This window comes from Symsagittifera roscoffensis, chromosome 2 (genome assembly GCF_963678635.1).
Source record: "Symsagittifera roscoffensis chromosome 2, txSymRosc1.1, whole genome shotgun sequence".
NCBI classification, from domain to species: Eukaryota; Metazoa; Xenacoelomorpha; order Acoela; family Convolutidae; genus Symsagittifera; species Symsagittifera roscoffensis.
The window spans coordinates 56,465,465-56,492,597 of NC_087063.1; the positions used below are offsets into that span (position 1 = coordinate 56,465,465).

At 36.0% G+C, this 27,133-nt stretch overlaps 2 protein-coding genes across 2 annotated transcripts in view; both read left to right on the top strand.

The window, feature by feature from the left end:
* LOC134839252 (testin-like) overlaps positions 1–27,133 on the top strand; it is a 262,139-nt gene that overhangs the window by 33,626 nt on the left and 201,380 nt on the right. The gene's annotated exons all lie outside the window — the stretch shown is intronic.
* On the top strand, positions 9,937–12,858 carry LOC134840444 (lactosylceramide 4-alpha-galactosyltransferase-like). The gene is made up of 6 exons (XM_063856248.1): positions 9,937–10,216; positions 10,599–10,699; positions 10,973–11,357; positions 11,724–11,977; positions 12,081–12,138; positions 12,593–12,858. Exons 1-6 carry the CDS (start codon positions 10,080–10,082, stop codon positions 12,789–12,791), a joined length of 1,134 nt encoding a protein of 377 aa, XP_063712318.1. The 5' UTR covers positions 9,937–10,079; the 3' UTR covers positions 12,792–12,858.

A 27,133-nucleotide genomic window follows, 5' to 3' on the forward strand; every position in this document is an offset into this window, starting at 1 on the left:
TGATTAAAAGATCGACTGTTTTGGTGGTGGATAAGGTACCCTCACTTGAGTGTTATTTGAGTACTTAAAGACGTTAATGACAAATTTGCCGGTGATACACTTTTAGTATCTTTCGGGTACTATTTCATCAAAATTTAGGTGGTGGGGGCACAGTTGGATCGGTCCAATTGCACCCTCCAACGATTGCGAATTTCTGAAGAAAGGGTCTTATTTCAGATGTTTTGTGGCAAAGGAGGCTATAATCACCCCAATTTTGTCGTAAAAAAAACTGATTTTCGACCAAACTGTTAACCCCAGAAATTTTGAATATCCGAGTTCTTACGAGCAGCCAAAAGTTTCTGCGCAGTGAGCTACTACGTAGTTCGACCCCCCCCCCCCTAACTCAAGAAACCGCGAGGAAAAAGACTTATAAGAAATTTGCGAAAATAAAGAAAAATTTCGATCAAAGTTTTTTGTAATTTTCCGAATTTCGTCAATATGTTTTGAGAGCCGAGTTTTTGAGTTTATAGAGTTAGAGTGGTAAAAAAGTTTTTACGTTAGGAGCCAGTTAGCGTAACGGGCTCAATTGCTAGGGCGAGTTTTGAGAAACCCTCCGAATAGTTCCGTGGATAGAGCTAGAGACCTAAAGATTGGAAAAGGAAGGATTCGGAGGAACCAAATTTGATAGTTTTTGGCCAAATTTTTTGTTTCCAAACTAATTTTGGTCCGTTTTTTTTGCCTCATTCCAGTGCCGTACAGGGCTGCTACGCTCGTTTTAATTGCTTTTAGGCACTTTCAGAAGGAATTGCGGAAAAGGTCTCTGAGAACCTATATAGGTGGTGAAAAAATGCCAGCCTAACGAACCCGTATTCGGTGATTTCTCAGAGATTAGCCAACCGATCGGAATAATATTGGTACCACAAGTCGACGTTTTTAATCACTTTCCTGGATCGCAACCGTTTTTTGGTTGACAAGTTCAGTAAAGAACTTTTTTTTAAATTTGTTAGTTCGGAGGGTCCAGATTTTAAGGAACCCTCCGAGCCGCAGAAATTTTAAAAAAAATCACCTTTTCAAAACTACTGGAAAGGTTGACCGAGTCCACCAACCTAATTTTAAGTAGCTGAGACTGCAATCGGGGGCTTAACAGCGGGGGAATTATCTGTTTTCGTGATTTTTGGGCAACCCTCCGAAGCAACCCTCCGGAGTCAGCTAAGCCCCTTTAGCAAACTTCTTTAGCGGAAATTTTTCACGTAACCCTCCGAGACCATTAAAAAACTCCCCCATAGTGAATTTAGCTTGTTTTGATTCTTTTGGAGACCATTTTAGGCGAAGCTTTGAAAAAATTAGAATTTTGAGGGTACCCTCCGAAGCAACCCTCCAGAGTGACTTAAGCCTCTTATTGACCCTCCTTAATGAATTAAGGGGGACCCTCCGAAGCAACTTAGGTGTTTAAGGTAGCCTCCGAGGTAACCCTCTGGAGTAAGCTAAGTGTCTTGACAACCCTCCGAAATAATCCACCGGTGTGACTTAAGCCCTTTAACAACCATCCTTAGTAAAGACTTGGAGGTACCCTCCGGGACAATTTAATGATCCTTAGACATCCTTTTAATGTCCAAAAAGAAGGCCGACTACCCACGGGACGTGTATATTAGGAGAATATTGGCCCAGTTGACCCACAGATTTGCGATTAACTTTGGATTCTAAATCGGGTTCATCAAAAGTATCCGATTAAATTTTTTTTATTGTGATTTTGGTTGGGTGGTTGGCTTGAGCTACTTAATAGGAAGGCTCGGGCAATCCGGGAACACATAAAAGAAGACTTCGGTGAGTTTATTAGACAAGACACACTCACTTGTGAAGACAAAATTGTTCCCTACTCTCGCGCACTTGGAACTGTCCGGGTATGGGAGAGCTTTTGCTTAGAATCTAGATACTTTCGATCAAAAATTTGCCTTGAGCTACATTGTAGGTTAGCTCGGGCAATCGCAGGACATATAAAAGAAGACCTCGGTGAGTGTATTAGACAAGACACACTCACTTAAGAATACAGTGTCCTGGGCTTCGTTCTCTTGGAGTGTTCCAATCGAGGGAAGTCTTTTTCTTTAAGATTAAATTTTAATTATCTGTTACTGAAACCATCACTGCTCTTCTATAAAATATTGTTTGATTTTTAACGAAGCAGTGATTTGATACCTCCATAACAATAAAGTGATACTGAACGAAAAAGATCGCTGTCCCCTACAGGGTATTCTTATCTAGTTATCAATTGTGTTTTGTGTGTTAGTTAAAACATCTTGTGAAATTTTGTGATACTGTTATACTAGGTGATAGAGTGGAGTTAGTAATAAGTAAACACGGTGTGTAACTTTAGCTGAGTCACTAATAGCATTTTCAAGAGATTGAAAGGATTTTTTGATTTTGAAGGAGTTGAGTGAGCAGGATTGAGCAAGTTTTTCGAATTTATTTTCGGAACTTGTGCGTTGCCGTCGAAAGAAATTTTTTATCACGAGACATGCAGCGTAGAGTCTCGCTAGGATAAATAACTAAGATTCCCAGGCTGAGCTCGGGAAGCATGCGGAGGTTTAAACCACGGCGTTGCCAATCCTCGATTAGTAGCAACACGGACGTTTTCGCTTGTGAAGCAGCAGGTGAAGTTCATAGTGATCTTTCAGTGGGCGGAAAGAAACTAAGAAGTGAGAAAAATCGAGATGGTGTTGAAGAGTGAGACACCGACGCCGGAACGGCTAACGTGACGCTGAAAGATCCCTTCGAGACTAATCCGACCCGACCACCACCATCACGAGGACCCGGAAGAGCTTGGCGAGGAGCTTGAGCGGGAAGAAAGCGAGGAAACTCAAGAGACCTCGGAGCGTTCCGAGGTCGGAGTACGAGAAGATCTATTGTTTAAGGGAACCTCAAAGTAAGAGACCAAAAGCAATAGTCGGAGAGAAAACAATCCTCTCTAGTCAAGCAGGGCGAGAATGCGATGATGTCGAGTATAAGTCCGAGGGAAGAGCAACCAAGTTCAAAAGCGAAAAGAAGCTTCAAGACGATGTACGATGAGCGCATAAGGTCGCTCCGTACTGATGGATTGTCCTCTGGGTTTGACGGCAGGGGCTGAAGCACTCGGACATGGACTTCACACCTAGCCCGAGACAGGAGAAGAGCAAGAAAGCGTTGCCTGACCCGCCAATTAGACCAATGTCAGACGGGATAACGATGGGAGCGTCGTCGACATACGACAGGCTGATGATGTCGATGGGCACACAGAAAGGTGGTACATCGTCGAGTACCAGGCTGCAACCTCAATTGACGTCATCGTCTCTGGGTCGCTGGGAACGGCTAACGACTTTAGTGACTTGTTTGCCGGTGTAATGACAAGCCTTGAAGAACTACGACATTTTTCACAAAGAGAATGGATCGAGTTGAAGAAAGGGCTCAAAAAGGCCATGAAAGATTGAGAGACGAGCTGACCGACGTGAAGTCACAAGCGAGAAGTGATCAGGCCTAGCTGATTCTGGACACCGATCAATGCCTGTCGGAAAGTTTGGCGCTGGCGACGAAGGAGTCAGCGCCAAACTCAGCGAGAAAAAAATAGTAGGAAGCCTCCTGAGTAGACGTGAGTTCAAAACCCATTTTATAATGATGATCATAATTAGCGAGACTGATTCCAAGATTAGTGTTCAAAACGAAATCAAGAGCTTCAGGCTTTTTGTAGTAAAATTTTTCAACGTCTGTTATTGAGTTTAGAGTTTTTTTAATACGTAGGCCGTTTCTTGACACAATGCTCTCATTCAACCCAAATTTTTGGCGAGGAAAAGGATTTGTCCTTTATAGTCCACAAATTTGCTTCGTTTCTTCGCTTCTTCTCATTGCTGCTATCATTCTTCGAACAGGCTCTTTTGCAAAAACATCCTCTCATCGCCAGCTTTAAACCACAGCAGTTGCGAGAAACGTTTTTAGCTCTACCTCGATGTAACTGTAAATGAGTTCTTTAACATTTTTAAAATATGTATGAGAGAACATAGTTAATCACAGTCATCTTTCTGACAAAGTGATCAGCTTCGATTATGTGAAACTAGTATTGTTTAGCTGCATCTCAATATGTGGCAATCAGGGGAGGTAGGGGGGAGGGGTTGCCAACCGTCATCTATGTTTTAAGATAGGGAATATATTTCCGGGACCGCTGGCTATGTATAAGGATGGGGAATATATTTCTTATGTTTCAAGATATGTTGTAGGTTTTGCCAGAGGTTTGAGATAGTAAGATGATAACTTTCAAAAAAGTTTTTCAGCGCTCAATCTTGATGTGTATTAAAATTTGCTACACTAAGCCGATAGAGTATAGATTTTTCAATGTACTAATATATGTTATTAATGTTGTTTTTCTTTTGCTCTCTTGTTTTTCTTTTGCTCTCTTGTACAACAAAAAAGGTTACTACACCAGCGGGAGGTGTTCCCGAGGAGCGTAGCGACAAGCAACGCTGGGCTAGCTGTTGCTCGCTAAATCAATTGGCCATACCTTTTTATTGGGAAGTACTTCATTTGAAAATTTTTGGGCTTCTATTAAACTTGTAGAAAAAGAAAATCTGTTGTTGATAAGAATGAAACAAAAAAAATTATAAGTTTTACAAAAACATCAAGAAAATAGTTTAGAATTTTATGTATTTAGCAAATCTTATCAAATCATTATCAATTAGTTTGAACGGTAATAGAAATCTATCTTAAATTATAAGATGAGTAACATAAATACAATAAAGTTCGCATAACACTGAACCGGCTGATTGTATTTGTTTTTCATCAGTAGTTGATTTCTCTCGTGAGCTGTACGTAACACATTTTTGTACACAAGGGGATAATCAGATAATCTTTTACCTAGACGATCTGCGAAGAATATCTGCGGCCAGTTTGAGCAAAAAGCAACCAGTGGGTTCCAGGTTGATCCGAGGGTTAAACATTCATATTCATGAACGATTTATCGTTTTTTAGTACTGAAGGGCATAGAAAATCTGCCGGAAAAATACATCTAAAGCGATGTTTCATTTTTTTACAACGCTTTACTATGGCTAGCTTAGGTCATGAGAGTGAATCTGGTAAATTTTCTATCTGAACGCACATAAACTGTTGATGCACTCTCTCCCATAAATAATAAATTAGCAAGACCTATGTCAAAATTGAGTTCGATCGAAAAAGTGCACTTGGTCATTTCAGGATGAGTAAAAGTGTGTGAAGCCTCCTGAGTAGACGTGAGATCAAAACCCATGTTATAATGATTATCATAACTAGCGAGACTGATTCCAAGATTAGTGTTCTAAACAAAATCAAGAGCTTCAGGCGTATTGTAGTAAAAAAAAACTTTACGTCTGTTGTTGAGTTTGGATTTTTTGCAATACGTAGGCCGTTTCTTGACACAATGCTCTCATTCAACCAAACTTTTAGTAGGGAAAAGGATTTGTCCTTAATAGTCCACAAAATTGCTTCGTTTCTTCGTTTATTCACATTGCTGCTATCATTCTTCGAACAGGTTCTTTTGCAAAAACATCCTCTCATTGCCAGTTTTGATACCCAGCAGTTGCGAGAAACGTTTTTAGCTCTACCTCGATGTAACTGTAAATGGCCGAGTTCTCCAACATTTTTTTATCTGTATGAGAGAACACAGTTAGCCACAGTCATCTTTCTGACATAGAGATTAGCTTCGATTATGTGAAACTTGTATTGTTCAGCTGCATCTGAAATTGTGACAAAAAAACCGTTCGGAGAAAATCTGAGAGACAATCTCAGATAGCCACACCTCTAGGTAGATGCGTGTCACACGACCAGAAGTCGCAAGTTATTTTACCAAATAGCTTCAGCTCGTTCGAGACCACCATGAGAAATTTTGTGCTCCGTAACATCATCAGCTCTCCAATACCGTCAATAGCTGATGGATTTTCTTCATAATAAAAACCTTGACAAGCCAACTATGTTTTATTAGCACTATAACCGTATGAAAACTCGGACTCATTAAAAATTTTTTGGGCAAAGTTAGCGTTGGTAGTTGATATTTTCTTGCCAGTCAGAGACAACGTAAACTCAGAAAAAAAAGGAGATAATTGATTGTTAATAAATTACGGCGTATCTCGTTTGCGGCCTCTGTATTATGCGTCCGAAGCATTGTTTAATACTTCGAACAACTCGTGCAACTATTTCTAAACGATTACGTTGAAGATCGATGAAGTTGTCCATCAGGAGAGTAGGAAGAGCCAATATTTTTGCGTGAATGCACTTTCAAAAGTGACAAGTAGGGGCGGTTTTTTGAATAAGTCTATCGAGCTGTAAGTTGCTTCACTCGGGATAAAATTGGAAAAAGTTTTAACCCTTGTAAAGAAATCCGAGCGACTTCTCAGTGCGGTTCGTTTTCTGGGAATGATGCGTCTTGTTTTTCGTTTCACCGCCGTTGTTCTTTTCATTTGACTTTTTCGAGTTTCACTTGCTCCTCCTACTTGCTTTTTGATTGTTTTTATTTAGATTCTAATGGATTTCTACTGTCAGTCTCCGTAGATTTCAAAAAAATTGATTACAATCGATTAAAAATTGAGTATAATTGTACTAAATTTTGAAACAATAAAATCCATTATAATCGATTAAGCAGATTATTTTTGAAAGCTTTTTTTTTGTCAAGTTTTATTGAAATGTAATCCATTATACTGAATTAAAATCCATTATTATTCACAACCGTCATTGCTTTATTTCGTTTTCATCTATGTTTTGTTTTGTGTACTTTTCAGTTGGTTGCCGAACTAAACGAAAGAGTAATTTTGTACTTATCGCCAAGGGTGGATTTAGGTGGGGGGGGGGGGGGGGGCGTTACCTCCGCTCCGGGATTCGAACCCCTGCCGACCAAAAAGGTCCCTTTTCAAACTATCTTGAGATATTCATTTTTGGTGAGACGGAGTCTGAAATGTTTCTAAAGGCGCTTTCGTAAAGTTTTTGCGCAACGTTCAAAATTTTGAAAAAACAGTCCAACCAAATCGATTTTTTGGTGAAAAAGTTTTCCAAAACGAGTCTAAAAACTTTTTTTGGCCAGAGGCGCAGACCAAAAAGTCTAAAAACCAAAGAGTCCAAAAAGAGTCTTCAAACGTTTTTTCGAAACTTTGCCTGCGGCACACTGAATATGAATCGGAATTCTGCGTCCTTTTTGTTGCAGCGCCTTGAAGTCATGTAAGAATTTTGTATGCACTTCGTGGTTTTTGGAGCGACCGATACGTGTGCACAACCCCGGGTATGCAGATTTAACCCAATTTGTGATGGCCGTGTCCGATTGTTCTGAATCTGTTATGTAATTGATTGACTTACCAGTTGGTTTTTCCTGCTGAAGGTGGATGCCTAGTTGTGGTAGCAAATTTCTACCCAGTATGTTTGCCCGTTTATCGTCAACCACCACAAATGGCGCCGTGTTCATTGTCCACCCTCCTGATTCTATAGGGGCAATGAGCCTGCCGAACGCCGGGATTTTGTATCCATTGTAGCAGACCATTCTGTTAGCCTCGTCGTTTTGGTTGAGTTGAATTCGTCTAGCTCTCGGCACCGTATTTTCTAATATGACCGCTGTCTTATTGTTTACAAATGACGTTGGAGATCCTGTATCTGCGATGAAAGTAATACTGTTATTACCAATTTTAACTCGAATGAGATGTCCTATTAAATCGTTCGTTGTTAATTTTCCTGCCGTTTCTTCTTCGTAGTGTACAGCATTTACGCTGTTGTCCTCTGGGTGTATGAATTCCCATCCCGGGACGACATCCCCTGCCTGGAGATAGTCAACATACGCCGCTATATCAGTGTCCTGGATGTTTACCTCGGGCTTTGTATCTTCACTGATTGCATTAACGTTTGAGGAATTACAGAGTCTTGCGTAGTGTCCTCTTTTAGTACATTTGTTACAAATTTTGTCTTTTGCCGGGCATTGTTGGAGGTGACCGGGTCCAAACGGATTACCGCACTTAAAACAAGATTGTTTTCTGTCTCTATCTTATCGTTGCGAGCTTCCCCGCTGTGGTTGTCCTCGACCTCTATTGTTTCCCCTTCTATTATTACGGTAAGGGTCCCCTCCTCTTCTTTGAATGAACCCAACTGGTTCCGTTTTTATGCCCGTTTGTTGAGAAGGATTTGAACATTGCTTACGGATTTGAATTTGGTTTTCCAACCCTTTTTCCCTGCGTATTGCATATTCAAACGCTTGCTCCGGGGTTTTTGTCTCGGCTAGTAGGTCTTTTTGTACTTCATCGTTTGTCATATTTGCCGTGAACAAGTCTCGGATAATTTCCGTTTCTAACGCGTTATTGTTACAATTAGGACATTTGAAGTTTCCCTTGATGACCAATTCCGTGAGACCGCAGTGGAACTGTTCCAACGTTTCTGTTTTATTCTGCTTTCTTGTGAAGGCCTCGTATCTGTCAAATGTAACATTACGGTCTTTGATGAAGAGGTGCTCTAATCGATTCCAGAATGCTCTCGTTGATATTTCTTGTATTTTTAGGTCTGGGTAATGTTGGTTCAGACGTCTTTGACCTTCGTTTCCAAGACTGAGGTAAATATAGCTTCTGACTTTTATGTCGGCTTCCTCCCATGGTATTCCATCGACGGTGAGTCCCAACTGGGCACATTGGTTATCCCATTGTATCTTTTTCTCTTTGTTACGAATGTTCCGGTCCCTGGTTTGTGATTGAGTTTCCCCTTCTATAGGAAGTTCATAACCAGGCTCTTGCGGTTTTCTCACTGCGGGTGGGTCTCGTAATAGCTTTTGCAGGTTTATACCATCTTTTGCGAGAATTCCTAAGTAGAGTTGCTGATTCCACTTCTCCCACTCCGTTGGAGGTTCCGCCGAGGCTTTTTGCCAGAATGGGGCAATACCGAGTGGGTTTTTTGTTGTGAGTGCTGGCTGCGCCATGTTATACCCTCAGCCGTTAGGTGAGGTATACACTGTGTAATCTATGTAATCAAAGTCTATGCTTAATCGCTAACTGAGAATAGAAATACGAAGAGTTAGAGAGCAACTTAAATTCAGTTAATAAAGTTAAGTCTGATTCGAATCTGACCTCGAAATCATGAGAGAGACAGAGACTCATAAATAACTATTGAATATGGTGTTAGGTTTAATAGGTACTTAATTTAGATCAGACTTCTATATGGTTCAGTTTACAAAAGTATATATGGTTAGCATCTAGGATGGACGTATTGTTTTAGTTAGACATAGTTCTAGTATATCCGAATGGATAACAGTTCCGATCGATAACTACTGTATCCGTATGGATAACAGAAAGTTTGACGAAAACAGAGTCTTCTTAGTGCTTCGAGAGAGCTCGGAAAATCAACTTTTTTGATTTAAAAAGAAAAAAAATCGGCAAAATTATCGAAATCATTCTGAAATCCCCGCTCGAGAAAATCCTAGATCCGCCCTGCTGATAGCTTAAACTTAAATTAAGTTCGATTTTTACTGAGTTCACATGCAGAATAGCTGAATTTGAATCCATTTAAATATATTTTTTTGTGATATAATATTTTGGTAGAAAAGGGATTATAACCTATTATAATAAATCGGCTCTTTTCTAGTTTCCCCCCTTTCAATTTCAATTTTGAAAAATCTATTCAACGTTGTCACAATGCAATGAATTTTGGCGTGGTGAACGAATCAACAATTCTGAACAGATTTGTTCTTCACACTTTACAGCGTAACTTCACGCATTTAGCCGTAATAACACGTAAAACAAATATAAAACTCGTTATTTTGAAAGGGGGGGGGGGAGGATTATAGATCGTTTAAGCATCTAAAATTGGCGCCTATAATCATTAAGATTTTGGTAAAATTACTATTATAAATATAAAATAATCGATTATTTTCTCCTTTTACTGATTGCGGGTGGCTTTTGTTCTAGTCATAATTTTTGTAATCATTGAATTTCAGTTGTACGTGATACGTGCTGTTCATAAAAGTAGTAATCAACTATGCACGTGCTTTTATTCCTGTTTGATACTTACACAGCACACTCTTGAAAATCTCTTTACTGAAAAAAGCACAGCAACTGCAGAAGCTGAATCATCGATTTTCAAACTAGCACAAAATGACCATGATCATACTTAAGTTTTATTACTTCATTAGCAATCGGAAAATTCCTATCTTTGTTTTATTATTTCTCCTTGTACTATCAACAAAAATTTATTTGACTGAGAAAGATGCCAGAAATGATCAGAGAGAGAAGTTTATACCGTTATATTCACTTTGAAACGTTTTTTTTTTCCTTTTTGGATCCATGTGGAGCTCGGTGCGGAACGTTCTTCTTTTTCGATTTCGAAAAAAAATTCAACAATCTTATTGATAGATTTTGGCATAAAAATTTATCGCAAATTGAAAATCATCAATTTTAAACTTTCGATCCTTTTTAAATAAGTTATCGATGATTTAATAATGGCATTATATTGATCTGTTGTCTTTTTCAGTTTTATTTGCAACTATTTTTGTAGTTTTTCATTCTGATGTTCAAACTACATCTCTTTCAGGTCGAAGAATAATGAAGACTTTTGATTGTTCGAGGTAAAGTGACTCTTCCCTCTTTCGAGGCAAAACATGCGGTTGATTTCAGGCCGAAGAATAATGAAGACCTGGTTTGCAGTAAAGTGACTCTTCCCGCTTTCGAGGCAAAACATGCGGATGATAATCAAGTGTTTCTACTGGAAACTACAGGCTAGTTTTTTTAGTAATCTTGTTCTAGCACTCTATAAGTTTAAATAAAGTTCAGCCACAATCAAGTTTTCGTTTAAACCCTTAATTAGTTATGTTATTATAAATAAACGGCTGAAAACGGCTTCGAGATGATCTTCGCGCGGTTCTTTAGCAGAGCTTTCTTAGAGATACTTCAACTCCCGTGAGCAGTTATTTTTTCTCTCTTCGTGAATTGGTCGGGTTTGAACACGCATTGAACACGCTCTTCGCCCATCACCTCTTCTGTCGTTTCAGGTAACAAGTTCCTGCGTGGCCGCCAGTGCTGTTCGATCGAATCAATAGCACGCAACTCGGGTTTAGTTGCTAAGGTCATTTTCAAGTCAACGGAGCTTGACCTTTCTGAAAGTCAGGGCCTGTGTGACCTCTACTTTAATCAAAACAACGTCCAGTTTTATACTCTGAATTTTGCCGAGTTCTTCAGAAACTCTCCTGTCGAAGGCTTGCACGAAAAAATAGAGAAAGCGAAGGTCAGTCACACCCATTACAGTAATGTGCTGCGAAGTCTTTTGCAGTATCGATTCGGAGGCTTCTACTTGGATTTGGATGTGATGATTTTGAAAGACATAACTAATCTGAGAAATGTGATGTCATTTGAGACGGCCTCACATCCAAGCTATGTGTGAGTTGCCTCATTTTTAATGAAATTTTCTTTTAAAATCACACATTAAAGCTACATTAGCCGTTACACAGAAAAATAAATATTGGAGATTTTTCTCCGCAACAATGGAAATTGTCTGAAAAACGACAGTCGAAAACGAAAACGTTTTCATCCGACCAGAAAGTATACTTGTAGACTATTCATGCTTGATGGGCTTGATTGCCACATACGCAATTTTTTTGGCCCTTGTTTTTTCCGAAAAACTAACTGCAGCGCAGAATTTTTCGATACAAAAAGACCTTTTCAGAGTTTAAAGAGTGCTTGGAAAACATTATTCAATATATCATAAAAAAATATTCTATCCTGTCAATAGTTCTACTCTTTTAGAGGGAAACCGCATGTTAGCTGCAACCAACCGAATGGCGTGTCTATTAAGGGCCAGAGTCGCTTAGAGAATGCTATGTCTCATGGAGAAAAGGGGCACATTTTTCAATACACTTGGTTGAGCCTCGCAAACGAAGAATTTGACCCGAGCACGTGGGCCTGGGGTAGACAGCCGCTTTTGACTGGAAGGGTTGCGAAACAGCTGCTGAAATCATGGGACTCCTTAAGTCTCGGAAACTTCACAATTTACAATACTGGTAAGATCACATTTTCAGGCTGAAAATACATCTCTTCAAAAACAAAACTTTTAATTTGCATATTCTGAATTGATTGTTACTTTTTATTTGTTCTGCGCTTCAGGTCAACAATACCATATCACTATCATACCCGAAAAATCCTTTTCTCCTGTGCATCATAGGTAGAGTTCTGCGCAGATTTGGAAAATTCAATCATTAGGAATATTCGAGAAAAAAAGATCTTTGATATTAAACTGATAAAATCGTTTTGATTTGGATCATTAGAATTTTTCATGCACGGTTGTCATGCATTAAACACATTTCGTAAACACATTTTCGTCATTGATGTGTATTATTGCTCTTCTGGCGTTCTAATAGAACTCAACAAGGCAAAGGAAATATAATAGCACTAGCTATCACAACGATTCCAATAGTCATCAGTACGTGCTTTTCTCATGAAAAAAGGCCAAATCTGGAAAAAATTGAACCAGGCAGATATACCTTAAATCGCAAAAAAAAAATTTTGGAACACTGATGTAAGATTATGGCTGCCATAACCTTCGGGCAGCCGGCAATTTTTACAATTACTTTAACAACATTTGTGAAAAATCTATCAGAACTCTACCTTTTATCTAGCCGATCTAAGTATCTGTTCACTGCTCGTGACATGGCGCCATCAGACTGGGATGAATTGTTCAAGTGCAGCTACGGAGTTCACTTCTGCTCGCACAATACTGGAAAACACCCATTAAAAGGAAACCCAACTAGAGAAGCCTATTCATACCTCGGGCCTATGCATTGTCCAAGAAGTATGAAAAACTTGAAGCAATTCTGAGAACTCGAACTTTGTCACAATTTTGGGCTAGGAGGTTGAGCAGTCCAATTTAAAATGATTTCTACTATATGCACTCCTTCTACCTTTCCCTTTCTAGCTGACAAATTAATTTGACAAAAAATGTCAGTTACTAACGAAAAATCTACAATTTGAAAGTTAAATGAGTTTAAACTATAATAAGGCAATATTAATTAATGAGAGAGCATATGAGTCAAGAAACGTTTAAACACATGATCATTCATATATACAAAACCGGAAGCATCACCATTAAAGTTTGTACCAAAATCAAATGTGCAATACAAATACAAAAAAAAATCACACATGCTTGAGTTTGAGTCTTGCATTGGGCGCCTTTCATTAGTTCTAAGACTTGATTGAATTTCTTTTTTGAAAGTTGCATAATCATTTTTTTCTGTTGCATATTACAGTAGTATGTGTCCCCGGATAATTTGACTTTTAAGCGTTTACAATCATGAAGACATTGTTGAGGTGGAAAAATGTTGGTTACAAATACTCTCCAAAAAACTTAAATTTCAGATGCTTGTTTTTAAGAATAAAACCAGATCTAGAAAAGTACCAGAATAAAATTTTATTCATTTTCAGACTGCTGCTTTTGTAAGGACGTTCATGGTGACTTTGCGGTCAGATGTAATGAATAAATTGGATGAGCCTACACCTCAAGCAAAATTTTCAACGTTTGAAGTCGAAACGTTTGAGAATTGAAGATCGAGTGAAACTTAGCTGCCTGTAAATTCTGGATACAGGAAGTCTTGAGCAAACTGCTGTATGGCAGTGAGGTCGAATCGCATAAAAAAGCGCAGCTGGTAGTTATACAGAGTGATTCCAAGCCTATAGCACAACAAACCTAGCGCTGGTTGTGTCTTGAAAAAGAGACGCTTCTGATCTTATGTACCAAATGGTGTACTTGCTATAGGCAATAGTTACGTCTCAGAGTAATCTGTTGCAATTCAAATTTTTAATGATGAAAATGATTTGTTCTGTTGGTTTCAAGAACGCATCATGAGTGTTCATTGCTATAATAATATGTCTCACAGGTTCACCAACAAAAATACTTTTTTGGTTACCAACTTCATTGAGCAGCTGGTGAAAGAAACAATTTGGTAGCTTATTTTTGACAAGGATAGTTCGCAGAAATTTTGAGCAAAGTTGATTCAATGACAGAGAGCACATGTTCGGTCACGGTCATTTTTCTAACATCTAGGTTAGGTTCACATACTTGAAGCTGGTACTGCTTTGCAGCATCTTCAGATAAAACTCAGATATCTTCAAGAGAGCGTCTGTAGGAAAGTCCAACAGTAACATCATTCAACAAATGTTTGTCATATGTGGAAAAAAACAACTCCAGCATTACCATAAAACCAAATTTCCCTCGACTCGCAATACATTTCTGAATGAGATATAAAACCAGCGGCATCTACTGCAATTGTATCATTTTCATAACGATAACCCTGATACTTGAGCCATAAGCCCGTGACTTCTTTGCTTTCAGAAATATGTGCTCCAATAAAATTTTTGTAGAGCAGCTATGATTAGATAAAACTGAAGTAATTCTCAATCAAAACTTTTTAAAAATTTGAGATTTTGAGTCAATTAGCAGAGAGGGCACAAGCAGAAAAAATGGAAAGCAAGGAGTTATTCACGAGGAACGGCGAGTAAGACACAGTAGGATTAGTTTTTTCGTATCTCAGATCAGCTCCTTTTGCCTTGTTACTTGCCCTTGTTTTTCCAACAAGATTTCTTGCAGGTCAACAAATTTGTGACGGGCACCGGTGATCTCAAAATCAAAACATGTTCCATAAGGTGCATAGACCGCTCCAAATGTTTCTAAAATGAATCTAAAGAAATATGGATAGCCTAGTTGGGTAACAATTTAGGGACCAATTTTTGTGTTTGCGAAAATATCTGCTCGACATCTCGCTGGTCTGTTTTTTCTTCAAATGTTTGTTTTTCTTTTCCGAGAAGAGCATATGTTGAAGCCAAATCTTCCGTGGGGCGGATAACCCCATGTATTAACATAAACTAAAGAGTATCCGGTCATCCCCCTAAGTATTAACATAGGGAATAGATTTCCCAATGCTTTAGTATGGGGAAAAAATTTCCAATGAATTAAGATACCAGGTTTCAGGTTATAAGTTTCAGATGGTAAGTTTTTTTCGGTGCCCGAGTTTCCCATGTATTAGGTTAAAGTAAAGATTTCCCTATGAAATAAAAATTTATTGTAGGGAAATAAGAATTCATTAAGATAGGGAATAGGTTTTCCAATGCAATAAGATAGGGAATAGAGTTGGTGAGGTTTCATGGTTTGAGTGATGGTAAAAGAATGGTAAGAAAACCGGTATTGATTCATTTTTGTGTGAAATGTCTAGTTTATTGCAAAAATTTTGGCGCGTGTTACCTAATGGGTATATATTGTTGGTGTGTTATGTGCGAATAGATTTTCCAGTGTATTTCATAGTTTCAGGTGGTGAGATGGTAAGTTTCAAAAAAATATTGGAACCCGATTTTGCTGATGTTCTAGATTCTAAATAGTTTCCCAAACAAAAAACACAGTTTTGTTAACCCGAACGTAGCGTTTAAAAAAATTACTGAGAAAATGTTTTAATTTACAGCATCGTACACAGTTTTACTATACAATCTCTTACAAGTTTAGAGGTTTAGTACGTATTTCATCACATTCATCTTCCCGTTCAGGAGAAAAATAGCTCATCATTTTTTAGTTTGTTCATAAGTTGCGACTGCATGGTTCATTGTTTTGAATCCTCTATCCGTTTACATCAAATTCACTGCTTCATCCAGTACTTGTCAATACTTTGCTATCGGGCCATCTCCAGAGTCTTCTAATGCGCTTTTGTTCTGTCCTTTACTGCCAAATTTATACTTTTGACTTTCACTATCATAACAACAATATGTTTTACTACACAGGCATACCATTTTGGTGCGCCTTAACTCCTCGTGAACAATCCTGGTTCTCTCTTGTATCGTTTCTTATGTTTAGAGCAACAAGTACGGGGGAACAGTTGTTTTTTGCATCTGCTATGAAATCGTTTCGGCATTCCTTGCTTCGCTTTTCAGTCCATTCTGCTCCCTTGCTGGGAAGGATACAATCGTCTAAGTTTTCTCCTGCCAAAGCCAAATAGAGGGATTCTGTATCCATTTCGAGTTCTTCGAACTTATGGACATCGCAAAATTTATCGAATAGTTATAAAACAGCTCTAACCTTTCAACTTGGCATACTGTAGTATAATGTCCTTGCTATCGGGCCATCCAGTCCTTGGCATACAGTCCTTGCTTCGCTTTTCAGTCCATTCTGCTCCCTTCCTGGGAAGGATACAATCATCTAAATCTTCTTCTGGCAAAGCCAAATAGAGGGAATCTGTATCCACTTCGATTTCTTCGAACTTATGGTCATCGCAAAATTGATCAAAAAAATTATTAAAACAGCTCCAACATTTCAACCTGGCATACTGTAGTATAGAGAATCCTACTACAACTTGTTCACGATGCTCTATAGTAGATTTAACAAGCTCCACTCCATACAAATCTTTAGCTACGATTTTGAGTCTCTTGATGAACTGGTTCTTGATGCTTAATTAGTTTTTTCGTTACCAGATATTTTGTCATTGTATGTTTTAATGTGTTCTCATTATTTGATAGATGTAGGAACTTTTTCTTAGAAGCTTTATTGTTTCGGCTACTACACCAGATAATGGATTTTCATCACCGGATCGCCTAGCATCACCAACAGACTGAACAAAACCGTTGAAAACTTCACGCGGTGTCCATTGTACAAATTGATGAATTTTTGTACACTGTAGTCGGAGATCCAAGTAAAAATTGAAAAGTGGTGTGATAAGTGTTCCGTTTGTCAAATTGAAGCTCGATATCAACATTTGTTGCAGTTGTTTTAAGAAGTCGTTTTTTTCGCCTGTCTTCTTATATTCCTCAATATCCTTTCTGGTAAAAACCAATACTTTTGCAAATAGGTGGGAAACTAGAAAATTTTGCTTTTAGCTCATCCGGAACACTCAAATTGCATTGCACGTAGCCGAACATTGTTTCATTTCTAACGTTTAGCAGTTGTGATTTGGTAGAAAGATGTATTTTGAAGGGAAATTGAGTTCTAAAGTGATATTTCACGTCTACGTTGTTTTTAAATTGATCGCACCAATAAGTTACACTCTCACATGTCTTCTATAGATGATCTTTTTTCTCGAATGTAATCATTTCGAAGCTCATCCAATTCTCTTTTGTTGGTTCCGCCTTTGATATCATCATCAGTTAGGCTTGGTCTAGCTTCTTGACAAGGCAAAAATGGAAACAACAATCCTAGTGTAGAAACTCTCAATTTTGCATTCAGTTCTGGTTGCTTGAAAATATGACTTGAAATTTTTTTCAAGCCTTCGAACTCGATTTTGTGATGCCTTGAATGTTTGTGTTTCTTCATTGTAGTCCCATCTCGTATACAAGCCTGTGAGCATATCCGGACACATAGAATAAGGATAGAGCTGACTAGCATCAAAATCAACGATTGATCTACACAATTTGTTTGGTTTTCGATTTTGAAAATAATTGAGGGACCACCGGTCATATCTTCCAGTATTTTTTCAAGCAGCTCTCGAAAAGAATGAAAAAAGTTTGAAGTCGGTCGACTTGTGTAGACAGATAATCGCTAGATTAGGTAATGTGCAGCTGAGTTTTAACATTTCTATCCCTTTGTCATGATAAAATTCAATCATTTTCTCCATATTTTCGAAGGTAGGAACAACATATTTGTAGTTTTACCACTGTAGAAAATCTCAAAAAATTGAATCTGTTTCGGATCCCTGATGGATTTCAAATAGTTGTTTTGTTTCAATCCCGTAAGTAGTTTGATTTTAAGCCCGAGTTTTTTCAAGGCTTACTTTTCAGTTAACCCAGTTTTGAGAAGCTTCTGAAAATCGTCTACCTCTTTATCGAGAGGGTTTCTAATCTTCAGTTTGCTGTGGAAGTCATCAAACCACTCGTATGGAAAGTATACTTTCATCTCAATGGCTTTGTAAGTTTTTAGAAAAGAGTCTAACATAGTAGCTCAACCCGAAAACTTCCTCCCAATTTGAACGAAACAAAACCGTTTGCTTTCTTGATAACTGAAGGTTCAATATATTTCCGTTGATAAGGTAGGTAATGAGGTATGACTTAATGAGGTTCATATCATACCGGCCAATATTGAATCCAAGTAATGCTAGGGAACTGGTGTATCTCTCTAGATGTTGCATCAAATCGATCAATTGATTTTTTTGAATCCTGAGAAACTGAGTGGATACGTCAGTTTCTTCCTTATCCTCGATACATTCGTCTTCGTACTCTCTTGCTTCACTCTTATTAAAAATACCTCGTTCATTAGGTACCTGACAATTGAGTGTAGCCGCTTTTTGAATTTTTTTTTTCAAATTCCAGAAATTTTGATCGCATTTGTGCTTTGTTCTTTTTTCTGCCAACAAATCCGAGTTTGCCACAAAGTCAATAATGAGGGATTGTAGATCTTTGTCACACGAAAACACGGTTATGGGGTAAATTGTTTTTGATTCGATCTTTGCTTGGCAAAAGATGCTTGATGAAATTTTCTGCCTTGTGGAAAAATCTATCGCAAGTCGGGCATCGGAAGCGTTTGGAGAAGCTGTCGATGTTTTTTACGTGAATAACAAAGAAGTTTTACTGTATTATCGTATTTACCGATACTTCTCAGACCTAATTCACCCACAAAATCTCCATCTTGAATGACGATATCTTAGATAAAGATGTTTTTCTCTAGTACACCTTCAAATATTGGCAGATTATCCATCGAAACTCCACAAAATTTTTTCGGATCACAACCCAATTTTTCCAAAAAATCATTAAAATTCTTGGAAGTGGATGTTTCGAGACTTGTTGTTCCATGCAAATGAACTGCAAGCGCTCGAAATAAAAACAAATTGTCATTGAATGGTTTTTGCGTATGCGCATCCGAAATGAAACATTTACCTTGTGAATGAATTGCTTCGGGAATCAGTGAAATTGGACATCGCTTTGGTTTGTTTTTCAGTAAGGCAGCAAAAATGGTCACATTTGTGATCAAATTGAATCGCCATTTTGCGTTTTGTATCTTTTGTGTACAAACTTCAATGATATCTTGCTTTTTGATCGTGTTCTGTATAGCCGTCAAGCTGCTTTAGTACAAAGCAGCATAGATTTATCTAAGAGTGTGTTATTTTCATGAGTATAGAAATAACGATATCCGCTGGTTTCTATATTGCCTAACACAAACCCCAAGGCAAGGTTAATTTTTGCTCTAGAATCAGGTTTTTCAAAGACTTGATCCAGTTTTTCATTAACTAGATTAGGGTCTAGTTTTGAAAATTGAAAATTGAATACTTTGTGGCGTCCATTTTCCCTTTCGGTATATGTCATGAAGTGTTGACAGGCATTCAACTCATCTCGTAGCTGATCACTATCGTCCTCGTTTTTAATTCAAATCCGGAACAGAATTACTCGTTTCCCTCGCTTTCAACCCGTGATGCTGTTGAAGTGAATAATAGCTTGGGATTACTTTCTTACACGATACACACTTTGTTGAATTCTGGGGTTGACTTTACGTGCTTCTTGCTGTTATGAAAATTCATTTCTTGCTGGTTGTATGTAGAATAATTACATTCCGGACAAGAACAAACTCCTTTAGTACATCTCATTCGATGTCGAGCCGCATTGGCTCTACTGTACTCTTTACCAAAGACCTCGCATTTCGCTTTCTCATTCCTGTTGAGTGCTGGCATCTGACAAAAATGGGAGATTTAGCATGTACCGAAATTGAATAAAAGTACGTGGCACTTGCAAAATTTGGAGATTTAAAATGTCTCAAAAAAGTTGATTGATTGTTATACCTGCTTTGAATTGTTAAAGTTATTTTAAAATAATTTCATGTAGTTATAAAATTTATAGAGCGATTATAGGTTATATTTGTTTACTGATTTCTTAGAGAAAATTATCCAATCAGATTTGAGTATTCTTTTAGTAACACTGTTTGTTGGATCTCAACCAAGGAGATTGCAGTTTTTCCTAAGAGTTAACTGTTCATTATTAAAAAACCTTAATCATTTATTTGAAAAAAAGTCTATCAAAAAATAATTGAATTTCCTCAGTTACTTAACAAGAAAAAAGAAAAAGTTCCAATTGATTTTCTTATTGATGAAATAGATGTTGACTCCTACTTGTGTCATAATTTTTTGTCGTTTATATTGTACAAAATGGAGTTATCCGACTAAGTAAAGGTCTCTTTAGAAAAAATTACTCAATCAAAGAACTTAGTTTTGATCGACATATTGCGTATCAAAGCTTTTAACTTACGGCTGAATTACACCTCACAAGGAGAGAAATTTTCTTTTTACTCGAGAATTTGAAACAAATCAAAAATATGTACGATAATTTAACAAATTATACCCAATACCCAAATTTGTAAAAACTTCCCAGCAAAGTTCTCTATTCCTTCTTTTCTTTAAAAATTTACAAAGCTCAAAATCCTGCTTGATCAGGTTTGGAATCCGATGTTCAGATACTTGCTTTGAAAGTTTCTTCAACTTTGAGTTATCTTTTCAAATTTTTATCAAAATCAAAGAAATCGACTATCTACTCAAAAATCAGCAATTTTTCATTAATTACATAAAAAATTTTCAACTAATTTGATGAAAACAATTTGAGAAATGCTACTTGTTTTAGTTTTCATTCTTTTGTTACTTCTATTGGCAATTTTTCTTATTTTTACGGCAAACAGTTTTTGGTCATTTACTTTTGCGGTTGCTTTATGGATAATTTTACTTATTTGTAAGGTTTAAGTTCTTAAAAGGATCTTTTGATTGGATACGACAACTAGAATAAAAAAGAACTTTTTTGTAATTGGAAACGACAATGTGTAAAACGTACCAAAAATGGAATGTTATTTCCAATTGGACACGACAATTATATCAGAATTCCATAAAAAACCTGAAAACTGATTGGACACGACTATAATCCAAAAAAGGAGAATCATCTTTGGTTGGTTAAACCTACACATTCGAGTTGAAGGTACCCCTCATTCCTAAATAAAAAATTTTTTATTTTCAACTAATTTAACGTCAACTACCTCCTCTCTCAGCTCAAAATAGTTTAATTTCAGCTTATCTACCGTCAGCTACCCCTTCTGTCAGCTGAGCTCTTTTACTCAACTTACTGCTCAAAATGATCTTCTCAGTGCAAAACAGCAACCTCAAGTATTCTGTAGACTTTTCGCTTGATCTAGTTTAAATTCAAGTGCGAGAAACAGTCTCTGGAGTTTTTCTGGCACGAATGGACATCGCAATCCAAGTCTGGCACATGGTGGAAGTGATGCGAAGGGATTTCAACGAATATCATATGACGCAAGTAACCATGACAGAGAACCAACTTGGAGAAATGCAAATGATGGAAAGGTGGCAGATCATGTGGGAATGAACTACCTCGAGATTCTTGACTCAAGATTTGTGGCTCATCCAGTCGACGAAATTCTCTTTCCTTGGGAGGAAGCTAGATCAGCCCAAAAAACCATTACAATAGATGAAGATGAGGGTTTCTCGGAAACAATGACACCTCCAGCTCCACAACAACTACATCAGTTTCACTTTAATTATGAGAATAGATGAGAATTTCAGGGTAAATCATTGAAAAACAAATAGAACTTAGTTTAGTGCCCGAACTTGCACACAGGAAACTTGATTTTTTTTGCCTACATATAAGAGAAAAAACTATAGAAAATTTAAACAAAAGTAAAAAAATACCTGATTGTTCGTTGCATCTTTTCAGAGAAAAACTCACACAGTATTTGCTTTTTGTAGAAAAAAAGTGAAACACATTTCGCTTTTTGTAGGAAAAAAGTGAACCGTTTTTCGAATCTTGTCAAAAAAAGTGAAATTTTTTTCGCATCTCGTCAAAAAAATTGAAACACTTTCGCGTTTTGTAAGAAAAAAAATAAAACTTTTTTCGCATCTTGTCAAAAAAACTGAAACACTTTTGGCATTTTGTAGGAAAAAAACGCAACACTTTGTATTTTGTTAAAAAAAAGCGAAACACTTTTCGCATTTTGTCGAAAAAAAGTGAAAAATTTTCTTTTGTTCAAAAAAGCGAAACAATTTTCACATTTGTGGGAAAAAAATAAAATTTTTTTCACATACGCTTGAAAAAATTGAAACGTTTTTCACCTTTTGCCGAAAAAATTGTACCACATTTGTATTCTATTGAAAAAAAGGAAACAAATTTCGCATTGTGTCGAAAAAACAGAAACAATTCTCCTATCTTCCTAAAAAATTAGAACCACTTTTTGCATTTTGTTTAAAAAAAGCGAAAAACTTCTCGCAGTTGTAGGGAAAAAATGAAACACTTTTTATATAGGATTGAAAAAATTGATTTACTTTCACATTTTGAAACGCTTTTCGTTTTCTGTTGAAAAAATTTTTTTTCAAGTTTTGTAGAAAAAAAAGGAAACACTTTTAGCATATTGCCTAAATAAATCATTACAATTTTTTTGCACAGTTGATTATAAATCTTTATGAAATTTTTGTTCAAAGTTTAATTTTTGAGAAAACTAATTTTTGCATGTGTGTTGATCAAAAACAAAATAAAACCAATGTATTAACATAAAGAATAGAGCTGAAAGTATCAAACACACAAGTTTTCTAAGCAATAAGTCAACATGTTTCTTTTATTAAAATTTTGCGTTTTTCATTTATTCTTTTCAGAAAAAAAATTGAAATTTTGCATAATTTTTGGAAAAAAAACCAAATGAAAACATGCCTTTTACCAAAAGAAAAATCTTAGATATTTTTGCACTGTTTGAAAAAAGATTTGAACATTTTTAAGCATCTTGCAAAAATACTTGGTAGAGTTTTCGGCACAATCAATTAAAACTATCTAGATTTATATGTTAAAATCGTTCAAGCTGGGAAAAACATTTAATTTGACAAAATTCTTGTAACAAATATTCAATTATCATTTAAACAAAAATGAAAGAAGCCAATCCGAGGGTCTGACATGATTCTCGACAGAGCTAGGAAGATGTATTTTGATTTATTTAGAAATAAAAAAGTAATTCTATCGGAGAAACTGACATCATTACACTTTAACTTTTGAAGAACAGTAAAAAATTTAGAACAATTGCACCAGATAAACAAACGTTGTTTTTCATCAACTTCTAGAATCTTCCCTTTTTTAGAATCTACAGATTAAAACCACGAACTTTGTAGGAGGTTATCACACATTAACTTTAAGATTTTTCTGAATCTTCTAAAATCTAAAAAAATTCAAAACAAAATTAACCAAGCAGAATTCTAAGGTGATGTTGATGAAAAAAGTTGTTGGTTTTAGTTAAAATGCTAGTTTTTTAAATCTAAGTGAAGATACTCAAACAAAGTTGCGATAAAGAGGAATAGTTTTTAAGGAAGTTCTTTTTTTTTTAAAAAAAACTTTCAAAATAAGCTTCAGTTCAACGAAAAAATATTTTTCTGCAAAACCTTTTAAAAACAATTAAATTCAACCAAGTGTTGAAATTTGTTTGATTGAGTTCAGAATTTTACAGCTGAAAATAATGTGTTTCATTTTATTTGAAAATCTCCTACAGTTCAGTTCAGTTTATCGACAAGAATAAGGTTTTTAGAAGAAACGTAAATCTATCCCAAAAATTGAAACCAATCATAATAGAACGGACGAGTTTCTGCACCCAGTTTGAAATTGGTACCGAAACTGGCAAGTTTCTCAAATTTAATATAATCTCCCAGTCTAGCGAGCAACTTATCGTAGATCTTTCAGATTGGAGAGAACTTGAGAGTAAAAGAATTAGAGAATTTAGAAAAGAATTGGCTATGTCTAAGTCACCTTTGAGAAAACAGTACAGGTTTTCATATGATTCAAATGAAAAAATCTTTTGATGAAGACGTGGATCTGGGATACGGCAACAGTTTTCACAGATCTGAAGAAGTGTTTCAGTCCCGTAAAAACTTCCCAACATGATTGGCGGTAAATTGAAACAATTCTTGATAGAAAGTACAAGAAAGAAAAGTTGAAGGTTCAACTGGATAACTTATTTCTGTTCAAAAAAAACGTAGTGTGGCAATTGAAGAAGAAAGTGACAACGAACTCAAAAATTAACTCAGTTTTTTATCTTTCTACACATTTTTTCAAGTTTCCTACTTGTTTAAAAGTTGGCTTTAATTTTTATTTGAATTATATGTTTGTAATCCAAAACTTAGTTTATAAAGACTTATCAGGGCAAATTCCTAAGAGAACATTTTGAGACAGTTGATTATTTTATATCATAAGCTTGCCTAATGACTATTCGCAGAACCATGACAATCAATAAAAAAATCAATAATCTTTAGCAAATCAAATTCATATTTCGAATTTCAAATTTTTCGAGTTCTGTCCAGAAATGGTGAACCATGAGTTTGTGTGGAAGCAAAATTTTGATTAGAATTTAGATAATGTCTCTTGAATTTTTTCCAAATTGGTCGTTTTTTTTGCATTACGAGGTATCTTTTCGTCTCCTTTCCATCGTAAGTTATTTTGCACTGCTCGACTAAGCTGATTGAATACTTCCCCGCTTGCTGTAACAATAATTGGATGGAACCTGTGATTAAACAATGTATAAAGACAGTCAATTTCTCGATATATGTAATTATATTTATCTAACCTCGGCAAATTTGGCTAAAAAATGTTCCTATTAAAACCAATTGGAACTTACTTTTCTCAAAATAACATGAAAAGTAGGGGTACACACACATTAATCTTGGTTTATGATGTATTTTTCGTTAAACTCGTTGGAAACAGAAAAAAAAGCGATTTTTCGTTGTAACCTGATTAAAAGCTGGGAAAAGCTTTACCCATAGCAGCTGCCACTGGGAACAATGATTTATTAGAAAATTGTGGATTAATATAGGAGAAGTAACGCCTTCACACTTTCCAAATAGGAAATTTTCCATAAAAAAAAACGTCAATAATTGGTACTACTTCCATATATGGAAATCGCGATGACTCATAATGTTTTACTTCTTTTTTCCTTAAATCTCACAATCTTTCTCTAATTTCTCTTCATCTGATCAGTTTGTTCTTCAAAAACATATTAAAGAAATGACACTAGTCCCAATTATAGTGAATTCTCAAAATATAAAACGAAAATTGGGAGATCTGTTTGGTTTCTCAAATTCCTATAAGGGGAAAATTTATTATGAACCATGCTTTCAACTACTAAAAACTAATGATTTGGGACAATTTGAAGCGTCTCAACAAGTCTATATCGGTGAAAAAGAAGGACAAAATCGACAATCCGGAATACCTATATTCACGATGCTGAAAACCTTGGACTCGTGCCTATATATGAAGCCAAATTTGGCAAAAAATCAACTATATCAGGAGCTCGATATCTGCCATAGAGTATAAGAAAAAGCAACATACAACATGAGGAGGGTGACACAATCAACAAAGAACTACAGTGTAAGCAAGCCTCCCTATATTGAGAGTCGACTCTTCACTGCGAAAGGGAATGAAGCAATGAAACCAATTGCCTATGTCAACTATACTGTGAACAAATTCCAAGAACTGTCCCAAATTTTCGGAGACTTTATGTTTGTTGATATTTGTGAGCCTCAGTAAAGCTTTGTGATGTTTTTAGTTAAGTAATTGTATTATTACTTGTTCAAAACTGTTTCTTGAAGTGCATATTTAGAGCTATGGTATCTGAGGAAAAGTCAAACAAAACATAAAGTTTAATCAAAATTGACACAAAACACTATCCAATTATCAACTCAATTTCCAGTAGTTGTTTAAAAAAAATACATTAAAAACTGTTTAATTACTGCTTTTATCAAATTCTTAGTAAAGTTTGTCTTATTTGAACAAAATTACAAGTAAGAAGAAATATTTAAAAGGAAACCTTATCCTAGTTTTCAAACTTCTGAATTTCATTGTTTGTTTTCAATTGGCTTAATTTAAAGTTTTCATTGGTCAAATGATTTTTTTTAAAAATAATTAGACTCTAAAGAGGGGGAAAAATGGGGATTATCATTACAAAATAAAATCAAAAGGCTACAACAATTCAAGTTTCTCTGATTATTTCAGTAAAAATATGTTTCTATCAAAAGCGTTTTCATTGAATGAAATGGATGATTATCAACATTTAAGGTTGAACTACTACAAAAACGAAAAGAGTGATGAACAGATGACGTTGATGGAGACTTTTTTAGTTTTACCTTGAATAAAAAAATACAGAAAATTTTGTTTGAAAGATGGAGAGGAAAATTCAGAAAAGAAGAGTATTGCCAGATTTAAAAACAATGTTTTTGTTTAGAAGAGTTAACTCAGATTGACATTAAAAACAAAAAAACAACTCAGTAAAAAACAAAAAAATGGAAGCTTCTAAAAAAAAAACTTTAGCATGAGGAAATTCATTTTGATTACTGTTTTGAATTTGATACAAATATAAAATCTAGATTTTTCAGAATATCTTTTAATCTTTTAAAAGACTTCCGGTAATTTAAATTACAATATACCCAAAAAAAAGGTGAAAAGTTTTTTTTGGCATTTTCTTTTTGACCGGTTAGAAATAAATAAATTGAAAAAATTTTGATAGAAATTTCAAAATTTGAATTGAGTATCGAAAAAAAAATAATACAGACAGGAGTTCACACTTTGGTGTGATGTGTACTTGTTAGTTACGCTAGAAAAATTCATTGAAAATGATTGATTGGCAATATCATAAACATAGTTTTCTTCTGATCCACAAAGTATTTTAAATTCTGTGAATACTTCATTCTGATTGGTTATTACCACGATATTAACTGTGAAGGAGTGCTCGATTGTTTAATATCAAAATTATTGAAAAATCCAAGAGAAGTAAAGCTCAATTCTTATTGGTTGACATTAATTTTGTTGAACATTCCATGACCATTGAAGCTCGATTCTGATTGGTTGGTATCAAGAAATATAAAATTTTCCTTATAAGTAATGCACGATTCTGATTGGTTGAGAACAGAATTTTTGAAAACTACATGGTTAGACTGGGTACAACATGAGGAGGGTGTGTGTCACAATCAATCAAGAAGTACAGTGTAAACAAATCTCCCTACATTCAGAGTCGACTCTTCATTGCAAAAGAGAATGAAGCATTGAAACAAGTTGTCTATGTCAACTATACTTTGAACGAACTCAAAGAACTGTCCTATGTTTTGGGAGATTTTATGTTTGATGATAATTGTAAGCCTCAGTAATGCTTCGTGATGTTTTATTTTTTGGTAACTGAAATACAATTGGTT

Excerpts from the sequence above, each read along its gene's own strand:
- LOC134840444 (XM_063856248.1), top strand. The coding sequence starts at position 10,080 with ATGACCATGATCATACTTAAGTTTTATTACTTCATTAGCAATCGGAAA. Across the intron at positions 10,217-10,598 it reads AGAAATGATCAGAGAGAGAA|GCCGAAGAATAATGAAGACC; the intron begins GTTTATACCGTT and ends GGTTGATTTCAG. Across the intron at positions 11,358-11,723 it reads GCCTCACATCCAAGCTATGT|AGGGAAACCGCATGTTAGCT; the intron begins GTGAGTTGCCTC and ends CTACTCTTTTAG.